The 11071-nt window shown below is 40.5% G+C and overlaps 1 protein-coding gene across 1 annotated transcript; it reads right to left on the reverse strand.

Annotated features, from left to right (window-relative positions):
• Window positions 1-2903: 2903 nt before the first annotated feature.
• On the reverse strand, window positions 2904-4126 carry LOC142865946 (centromere protein V-like protein 3). The gene has a single exon (XM_075999601.1). The coding sequence runs from the start codon at window positions 4116-4118 to the stop codon at window positions 3282-3284; it is 837 nt and encodes a 278-aa protein (XP_075855716.1). The 5' UTR covers window positions 4119-4126; the 3' UTR covers window positions 2904-3281.
• Between the last annotated feature and the right edge of the window lie 6945 nt (window positions 4127-11071).

Here is an 11071-nt window from a genome sequence, read left to right on the forward strand (position 1 = left end):
CCTAGTCATGCTGTTTGGAGGCTGACAGTTGTCTCTCTCATCCACCAGATCAGCAGTCCCTTACCTTTTTAGCACCAGGGACCAGTTTCATGGAAGACAATTTTTCCATAGATTGGGAGGGAGGGGAACAGAGCTCAGGCCAACGTGCCAGCAATGGGGAGTAGCTGTAAATACAGATGAAGCTTCGCTCATTAGCCCACCACTCACCTCCTGCTATGCGGTCCTGGGTTCTTAAATTTCATGGAATCATGGAAGACAATTTTTCCATGGACAGGGTATTCAAAGGGAGGGTGGGGGCAGAGTTCAGGTGGTGATATGAGGCCTGATTCCTAACAGGCCATGGACCGGTACCAGGCTGCAGCCCAGAGGTTGGGGACAATACTAGATGAAAGTAGGGGTCTAGGGACTGTGTTTTGTTCACTTCTCTATCTTAGCATGGATAGGGCACCCAGGAGGCATAAAATGAAGGAAGTCTGGAGAGAGAATAGGGTATGAGATGAGGCAGGGTGAAGTTCTGCCTAGGGTGATTCCCCTGTTATTGGCTTGGATGAATGAGGACAGCAGCATGTATGGGAGAACAGAGAAGAAACAGTGGATATTGTCCAATGAATCTGTTAAGAGAAGAAAGAGCATGCAGCATCCTGCAGATTTGCTTCCTGCTATTCCTCCACCTTGTCACTGGATTGCTCTCTTGATTTAAGTACCCAAAATATTAAACCTGAGAGGATGTCCATGAAAGTGTCTAAATCCTAGGATTGAGTATGATCATTGGTCCTGTTTATCAATGTCCTGATCTAACATAAAAGCAATAATCATAGCAAATTCTTATTAAGTGCCTGCTGGGTGTTAGTTACTGTGCCAAGGGATTACATACATGTCCTCATTTCATCCTCACAATGAAGGTGAGGGTGAGTTTTTACAGATTTTGCAGCTGTACAGCAAAAGGTAGAAGACTTGGGATTTCAGCTGGGCCCAAATGCCAAGCCCTGGTTCTTTCCTTGAAGTAAGAGATGCGTGAAGCTCGGCACACAGACCACTGTCAGTATCACGATGACTGATGGTATGTGGAAAAACATTGCATATACGATTTTAAAGTGTATTTTTAAAATGCATATTTTTATGCAGTATAAAAAAACAGCTAACACATAAAGCAAAACTGAGGGCTTCTTTGGAGATGGGGGAAAAAACACTGACCTCACACAACCTGTGGCATAACTCCCAACTACTCCTTTAAACACTTTTTGCTTATCCAGTGTTCTCACTGGGTCTAAGCTGCTCATTGCTTCTGTCTCTCTCCAATTCTCTGTTCTCAGACACCAGTGAGGTCATCCGCTCTCCCAAGAGCTTGTCCAGCCTCAGGTTCTAGCTCCCTCTCCTATCCCTTCTCACCAGCACAGCAGTCTCCGACCTGCATTCTCATGCATGGAAAACCATTCTAGCATCCTTAATGTGTATATCATGTTGAAAATGCTGTCCAAAACTCTTGAACATGAGTTTTTAACCAAACTCATGAATGATTTGCACATGGCATAGAGGAGCAGAAAATCATCAATATTCACTTTGAGAGAAAAGTCATTCTTTGAAAAGGAGAGAAATTATATATACACACATTTCTTTGTACAGAAACACTGATGTGGTAGAAGCATGAAGTCTTGAGCCATTTTCTCTCTCTCTCTCAGGATCGATCCAGTTCATATAATGGAATGTTACATAGGTTTAATTCTGACAGCAATTTGGTATTTTCTGACCACCGGTATGACTGAACCTCCTGAGGCATGTATGCATGTTCATGTTCTCCCTCTTTCTCTCCCTTTTCTACTTCAACTCAACCCCTAGGTAGTGAAGGACCAGGGCAAGCTATTCCAAGGGAGGAATCTAGGTGGAGTAGAGAGAGAAATGTTAGAGAAACCAGGTCTCAGTCAGCAGGTGGGGAAAAGCTGGAAAAGAAAAGGTAGGAACGAAAGGGTGGCAGTGTCTGTGTGATGGCCCAGCCAGGTTATTTCTCATATACATAGAAACACATACCTACTTAATTGCTCTGTCTTTAATTTGCTGAAAAGCTGGACCAAGTTAAACAGCAATGAATATCGTTTGTACATCCAATGAAACATGCACCAAGGAGAGACAAACAGCAAGGAAAAGACCCATGGGAAAGAATATCCAGGCCTTTTTACTCAAGTCGTAGAACACCAAGGACATTTATTTATATTTTGTTCCTTTGAAATATTATTATTAAAGTGAAAGCTGAAAAAAGCTAAACATCCATCACAGAAGTTGATTATATAAGTTATGAAAGATCCACATTTTTAATTCTATTAAACTATTAAATGATTGATATGTATTATCAGACATAAAAAGACACTCACCAACTATTATTTGATAGAAATTCTAGGTATCAAGAATTACATATAAATTAGAGCTGATTTTGTACTATACATCATAGAAATACATACTTTTCCATTTATTAAATATTTATGAATTTCTGAATACTTAACACATGTACAAGATAGGTATTTCAAAAGATCAAAGAGGGCATACAGTGCACAGATGTCTTTATCATTCCTGCCTGCCACCCCACTTCCCAGGGACAGTTTCGAAAACAAAACTAAATAAAATACTAACATCGTTTGGTTAATAAAACGAATGAAGTATGTAACTTTAATCTTAAAACATACAATCTTAAAACATATAATTTAAGAACATACCAAATAAACAACACAGCTAAAAATAACCACGAAGTAGTGAAAATGTGAGTTTCCACCTAATATACACAGGGGCGCGCACGCGCGCACACACACACACACACACACACACACACACACGGAGTAATCAATGGAAAACATCTTAATACATGTTTACAAAACTGGATGTACCTGTCCTAAACACCAGGTGCAACTGTTAAAAACAATCCTGTACACGATAGCACCAAAAACATACGATACATAGGAATAATCTACAAGTGATTTGCGAGAACAGTGTGAAGAGTAGTAAAAGTGGGTGACACAAAGGATGGCTTGAGAAAGTCGAGACGGTCCTTGCTTAGTGGATCGCAAGATTATTGTTGTACACAGACAAACTTGTGTTCAAGTTTTGGATCAGAAGCGAGTCCGTTGCAAATTACTGGAGGGGAAGGGAAAATACTGGAAGGGAAGGTCAGAACAACGCAACAGGTTTACAGTCCAGAAACAGAGCTCTTCCACACAATGTTTTTTTTTACAAGGACTGCGGAGGTTCCCGGGAGGGGCGCCCGGGGGCACGTTTCCGGCGTGTTTGGGCCCCAGTCACTGCCCCTTTTCCAAAAGAGAGGCAGGGGCTGCCTCGGTGGACGCGTTCTGCGTGGTCTTGCGCTCCTTGGTGGCCTCCTCCTCCTGCTCTCCACCGTCGACCTCCTCGACGACCACGCTGCGCACGGTGCCCGCGTCCAGGCAGTGCGGGGCAACGCCGTACACCCGGGGGTCAGAGACAGCTGCGTGGAAACTCTGCACCCCGCACCTGCGGCAGAAGCTGTGCAGCGCCGGGTGCGTGTTGGATCGGTAGGTGAGCATGCTCTCCGCGCCCTGGAGGAGCGTGAAGCGCGCGGCCGGGACCAGGAAGTGGCGGTGCTGCTTCTTCTTGCACAGCCTGCAGCTGCAGTCCAGCACGCGCAGGTCTGCGGGGGCCCAGGCCGCAAAGCGGACCGCGCCGCAGTGGCAGCCCCCGGTGTGATACACCAGGCCCGGGTACTCGAAGGTGTCAAGCAGGACCTTGGCGGCGTCCTCGCAGCTGAGGCCCCGCAGCTTCCTGAACGTCTCCCAGCGCTCGCGCTGCGCGCCCAGGTCCAGCTCCTGGGGGGACGCGGCGGGCGCCAGCGGGTTCTCGGGTGGCGCGGAGGGCTGCAGATCTCTGAGGCCAGCCTCCCGGACCCGCCGCCACCAGCGCTTCCGCCGCGACCTCCCCCGCCACCTCTTGGCCGCCGCCCGCGCCCTCCCGGCCGCGTGGCTCCCGACCCCGACTTGGACACGGGGACACCGCGCGCGGCTGGCGCCCATGGCCGTTATGGCTGTGCAGGCGGCGGGAGGATCCCCGGGCCGCTTTCGCCTCCGCCTCGAAGCAGTCGCTGGGTTCCTCACTCTGCCCATGGCGCCCGCAGCCTGGCAAGCCTGTGCCCCCCGCCCCTCATTTCCTACTCAGTCACTCGGCTGCCTCTTTGTCTGCACCAGCGGGATTGGCCACCTGTTGAATGTGATGCAAAGGGACCCTTCCCTTGACCCTATCAAAACAGCCCTTGCTGGCCTGAAATTCTGGCTGAGCCTATCAGCTGCCCCTTCTCCTAAATGTTATTTTGTATTGTTGATTCAGACCCGCAGCCTATCCCTAAAATAATAAACCACTGAAAATGCTGTATACCTTTTGTTAGAATGCAGCAGCAGGTAGGACACTACACAAAAAACATTATTCTACTACTGTAAAAGAGACAGGTGGAGACATAAGCATAGCCTTTCAGTGGTGGGAGTGTGTAGTGTGTAAGAATTTGTACCAGAGTTGAGGGTAGTAAATATGATGACCCACAATATTATATTACATTGGTGAACTCAACCAGAGAAACTGAACATTAACATCAACACAGACCAAAAAGTTTAAATTCATACTGTAAGGACAGGGGACAAAAGAAGAAGCAATACACTGATTTGTCCATCAGTGCCAAGAGCAAATTAATAGCTCTGGAAGTCATGAATGTGAAGCGGAGACTTTGTTCTTTGGAGATTGATTTAATTGATCATTGGCATGGCCAGGGGAGTGATCCCAGAATATGAGCACAGATCCTCCTTTCTGAGGTGGAATCAGCACCTGGGAAAACAATGAGAAGCCTTCCAAAAACTACTTATTGAGTTAAGTAGTGACATCTACACACAGGCTGGAAACAGAGATGCACAAATTCACTCAACCTAGATTCAATGATTCTTAACATTTTGTTGTATCTATATATATGCATGCATATGTGTATATATATTTTTGAAAGCATTTTTCAGACACATTAATGCCATTTTGTCTCAATATTTCAGCACTCTAAAGACATATTCTTTCACAATATCATTATCATACCTGCAAGTCAATAATGATTTCCTAATATGTAACTCCCAGCAGATATTTAAATTTCCCATTGTTTCCTAAATGTGTTTTGTAAAAGGATTCTCCTCCCAACACAGACTCTACCTAAATTTACAGAGCAAATTTGGTTGACATGTCCTTTTAAGTCTCTTTAATCTAGAACAATCTCACCAACATTTTTTTTAATACACCAGGCCAATTATCTGCTGATTTTGTCTGATTGCTTCCTTGTGATGTCATTAGATTGTTCTTCTATCTAACATATTTCCTGAGAAGAAAACGTCTCTGAAAAAGGAATTTGGAGGAAAGAGACTATACCAGTGACCAATTTGCAAATGGAGAGTCACAGCCTTAGTGTAAAAGCAAGGTGCGTTCCAGAGAACTGGAAGTCTGAGGTTTTATACCAAATGTTTCCACCCAAGTTCCCAATCAAGTTCACAAATGCAGGATTGAAATTTGTTTGGTTCTGATTGGTCAATGCATCTGTGTTCTGATTGTTTGTTATAACCAATTCCTGATTGGTTGATACCGTGAGCCCTGGTTGGTTAATATAGATGAGCTCTGATTGGCTGAGGCAGGTGAGCTCTTATTGGTTGGTTCAAGTGAGCAGTGAAAGTCCCAAAGCTAAAATGGTGCTGGTTTTTGAGGAACCGGAAGCACAGGTGTGACTTCTAATCATCAAATAGACGCTTGGCTCTATTTTAAATTTAGGCCCAGTTAGCCTCTCAGGATCCATCTTTAAGGACTGGCTCTTTCAAGTTCACATTTGTTCACATTCCTATACAAATGAAAGTAAGGTGTAAAGGCTTGATTACGTTCAAGTTACACATTTTGGCAAGTACACTTCACAGGTAATGTTGCATACTTCATATTGCATCACATCAAAGGTTCGTGATATCAAGTTATCCCAGTAGTAATAATAATAAATGTTGTCTCTTCATTAATATGGTGATTGTGGCTGGGCACTGTTGACTGGCGCCTGTAATCCTAGTACTCTAGGAGGCCGAGGGGGGAGGATCGCTTGAGGTAAGGAGTCTGAGACCAGCCTGAGCAAAAGCAAGACCAGTCTCTACTAAAAATAGAAAGAAATTAGCTGGACAACTAAAAATATATAGAAAAAATTAGCCTGGCATGGTGGCACATGTCTGTAGTTCCAGCTACTTGGGAGGCTGAGGCAGGAGGATCGCTTGAGCCCAGGAGTTTGAGGTTGCTGTGAGCTAGGCTGACGCCAGGGCACTCTAGTCTGGGCAACACAGTGAGACTCTGTCTCAAAAAAAATGGTGATTGTTAGATTTCTGTATTGTGAAAGTATAGCTTTTCCTTTTCCAATAAGCAAATAATCTGATGGGGGTTATTTTTGACACCATATGAATATCTTGTTCCCTTCCAACTTTTTGCCTAACAGTTTTAGAATCTGTTGGTAATCTTTGACTGAATCAATTATCTCATTGTTGGTAGGTTACAAATTGATGATTTTCTAATTCTAAATTCCCTTGTACTTTTATTAGCTGTCATTCATCCATAAAGACAGGCTTTCTCCTATCAACTGTGAATGGACTATTGTTTTTCCCTTAAAGCCAGAGTACAGGCTTAATTCTTTACCTTTAATTATCAGTTTGCAGAGTAAAGAGTTGGAGTAATAGAAATCTCCAATTATAAAAAATTATCCTCTTTCTTTCTCTTTCCATGGATATAATTTTGGATTTTTATTTATTCAAATCAAGTAATTTTTTTAAGTTCAAATTGTCCTGACTTTGGCCCATGGGGTTCCTTTCAAACCAATTCCCATGTCCTTTTGTATCTCTCCATTAATCTTTGAGCACTTCTTGGTTGTCTGGGACATGCCCCAGTTTCTCTTTGTACTTTTGCTATTATAACCCTAGAATCACACATCTCTCCAAAGACCTCTGACTCCTTTTAGTAGAGCATGGTATTTAGAACTATGCCTGAGCACATCATGACACATATTTATTATTGAAATTTTTATTGAAATAATTGGAAATATGTATAATGTTGTGGTATATAATACATAAAATTCTCTTGTACCCTTTACCTAGTTTCCCCCATGGTGGCATTTTGTCATACTATAGTATGACAATTAGGATTTTTTATTGATAAAATCCACCAATTTTATCAACCAATTTTACTCATACTCATATGTATGTGTATATTTAGTTCTATGCAATTATATCACATGTACAGGTTCATGTCCCATTATTACAATCACTAACCACTGATACGACAAATCTTTCCAACATTTCTAATATTTTGCGATTTTGAAAATTTTATATAAATGAAATGAAATAGTAGGTAACTTTTTAGGATTGGCTTTTTGCACTCAGCATAATATTCTGGATATCATCCAAGTGGTTGAGTGTAGCAACAGTTTATTCTTTTTCATCACTTAGTAGTATTCCATTGTGTGTATGTACTATAGTTTGCTTAACATTTACCTGTTCAAGGACATCTGAGATTTTCCCAATTTTTAGCTATGACAAATCTACTATGGAAATTTGTGTACAGGTTTCTGTGTGAACATGTTTTCATTTCACTAAGATAGAGAGTACAATTTCTGGAGCATAGAGTAATTGCATGTTTAGTTTTGTAAGAAACTGCCAACCTATTTTCCAGAGTGGCTGTATGATTATACATTCCCACCAGCAATGTATGTGTGATCCAATGTCTCTATATCCTTCCCAGTGTTGTCACTAATTTTTATTTTAGCAATTCTGATTAGCATGTAGTAATATCTTATTGTGATATTAATTTGCATCTCCCTCATGGCTCATGGCTAATGGCATTGGGTGTCTTTTCATGTGTTTATATGCCATCTGTGTATCCTCATGTCTTTACCTATTTTCTAATTAGATTTTTGTTGGCTTTTCTTTGTTTTTGCACTTTTACTGTTGAGTTTTGAGATCTTTTAAAATATATTCTGAAATATATTCTTTGTTAGATACATGATTTGCAAATATTTTCTTCTAGTATTTACTTATTTTTTTCATCCTCTTCACAGTGGTCTAAATCTTTGGCCCTAAATCACAAAGATTTTCTCATTTTCTTTTCCTCAAAGTTTTAAAGTGATCCACTTTGAGTTAATTTTTTGTAAGGCACTAGGTTTAGATCAAAGCATTCTCTCTCTCTCTCTCTCTCTCTCTCTCTCTCTCTCTCTCTCTCTCTCTCTCTCTCTCTCCCACCCCCCCCACCTCTCCTTCTTGTTTTTCCCCCCAGGGATGTCCAAATGCTTCAGCACCATTTTATTGAAAATGCTATCCTTCCTCCATTAAATTGCTCTTGCATCACTGTCAAAAATCAGTTAAAATCAGTTGAGCATATTTGTGTGGGTCTATTTTGGGGTTCTCTACTCTGCTCCATTGACCTATGTGTCTATACCTCCACCAATACCACATTGTCTTGAGTTCTGTAGATATACACTAAACCTTAATATCAGATAGAGTAATTCCTCACATTTTGTTCTTCTTTTCCAAGACTATTTCAGCTATCCTAAGACCTGTGCCTTTCCATACAAATATTAGAATTAGCTATTTATGTCTGCAAAAACCTTGCCAGGATTTAGAAATTAAATGAAATACATAGATCAAATTGTGGAGAATTGACATCTTTACTAGGAGTCTTCCAATCCCTGAACATGGTATACTTCCCCATTTATTTGGTTTCTCTTTGATTATTTTCATTAGTATATTGTAAGGTTCAGCATACAAATACTTTAAATGTTTTGTAAAGGACATACCTATGTGTCTTAGTCTACTTGGGCTGCCCCCATAACAAAATACCATATATTGGATGGTTTAAAAAATAGAAATTTATTTTTTCCCAGTTCTGGAGGCTGAAAATCAGAGATCACTGTACCAGCATGGTCAGGTTCTGGTAAAGGCTCTCTTCCTGTGCTCACATGGCCTTTCCTGGGTGCATGCATAGAGAGAAAGATAGGGAGAGAGAGAGAGAGTTCTCCATCTTTTTATAAGGCCACTGATCCTATCAAATGAGGACCCCAAGATTATGACCTCATTTAACCTAAATTACCTCCTTAAAGCTCCATCTCTAAATATAGTTGCATTAGTGGTTATCTAGGCTTCAACATATGAATTTCATGAGGAGGGGACACAATTTAGTACATAGCACTAGATAATTTGTTTTCTTTAGAGTAATTGTGATATTGTGTTTTTAATTTGCTTTCCTCATGTTCATTGTTAATAGACATGGGATTAATTTTAATGTGTTGATTTTTATCTTATGCCATGGCATAGGATAAAAAAACTCACTAGAATTATTTTGTGTTAATATGGGAACATTTTTGTAGATTCATTGGAATTTGATACATAGACAATCATGTCACCTGCAAGTAGAGACAGCTTAAAAAATTACATACTTGCTTTTTCTTTATCTCATTTTATTGCACTGCTAGGACTTCTGGTATTATGTTGAGTAAAAGTGATAAAAGCATAAATCCTTGCCCTGTTCCCGATCTTAGTGGGAAAGCATTCAGTCTTTCATCATTAAATGTATTAGTAGTTTTTTGCAGCTGTTCTTTATTGAGTTTACGGAATTCCCTCTATTCTTAACTTACTGAGAGATTTGTATTTTTATCATGAATAGGTTTTGGTTTTTGTCAAATGCTTTGTCAGCATCAACTGATAATCCTTTCTCTTTTGCTTTTTGACATAATGAAATTACATTGATTCACTTTTTTATTTCTTATAGCTTTATTCTATAGCTTTTATTATATGTGTTTCATTATATTTCTAAAGTTTTCTTCATACAGTTTTACATGTTCCTCATGAGGTTTATTAAAACTTTTTGTAGTTTTTATATATTGTGAGTATGCTTTTTTCTATATTGTTTATGAGAAAGCTATTTCTGTATCCTTTTAAATCTGTTTTCTTTTTTAAAATTTTTTTTCATTTCGGCATATTATGGGGGTACAGATTTTAAGGTTTCAATAAATGCCCTTTCCCCCACTCCCCCCAAAAGTCTGAGTCTCCAGCATGACCATCCCCCAGATGGTGCACATCTCACTCATTATATATGTATATACCCGCCCCCCTCCCCCCTCCCACCTGCCAAATACCCAATTACTGTAGCACCTATGTGTCCACTTAGGTGCTGCTGAGTTAATACCAGTTTGCTGGTGAGTATATGTGGTGCTTGTTTTTCCATTCTTGGGAAACTTCACTTAGTAGTATGGGTTCCAGCTCTAACCAGGAAAATATAAGATGTGCTATATCACCGTTGTTTCTTAGAGCTGAATAGTACTCCATGGTATACATATACCACATTTTATTAATCCATTCTTGGATTGAGGGGCACTTGGGCTTTTTCCACAGCCTTGCAATTATAAATTGTGCTGCTATAAACATTCGAGTGCAGGTGTCATTTTTGTAGAGTGTCATTGGATCATTTGGGTAGATGCCCAGTAATGGGATTGCTGGATCAAATGGTAGATTCACTTGTATCACTTTAAGGTATCTCCATATTGCTTTCCACAGAGGTTGAACTAGTTTGCAGTCCCACCAGCAGTGTAGGAGTGTTCCTCTCTCCGCATCCAGGACAGCATTTGTTATTTGGAGACTTTTTGATAAAGGTAATTCTCACTGAAGTTAAGTCATATCTCATTGTGGTTTTTATTTGCATTTCCCTGATGATTAGAGATGTTGAGCATTTTTTCATATGTTTGTTGGCCATTCTTCTGTCTTCTATAGAAAAGTTTCTCTTCAAGTCCTTTGCCCACTTTTTAATAGGGTTATTTGATATTTTCTTGCTGATTTTCGTGAGTTCTAAGTATTTTTAGTTATCAGCCCCTTAACGGATGCATAGGATGCAAAATTTTCCTCCCACTCTGTAGGTTGTATGTTTACTCTCATGACTGTTTCTTTGACTGTGCAGAAACTTTTTAGTTTGATCATGTCCCATTTATTTATTTTTGTTGCTGCTGTGATTGCCTTTGGGGACTTCTTCATAAACT

The sequence above is a fragment of the Microcebus murinus genome, chromosome X (assembly GCF_040939455.1).
Source record: "Microcebus murinus isolate Inina chromosome X, M.murinus_Inina_mat1.0, whole genome shotgun sequence".
Lineage (NCBI taxonomy): Eukaryota > Metazoa > Chordata > Mammalia > Primates > Cheirogaleidae > Microcebus > Microcebus murinus.

Coding starts and splice junctions, on each gene's coding strand:
- LOC142865946 (XM_075999601.1), bottom strand. CDS start 4,118: ATGGGCAGAGTGAGGAACCCAGCGACTGCTTCGAGGCGGAGGCGAAAG.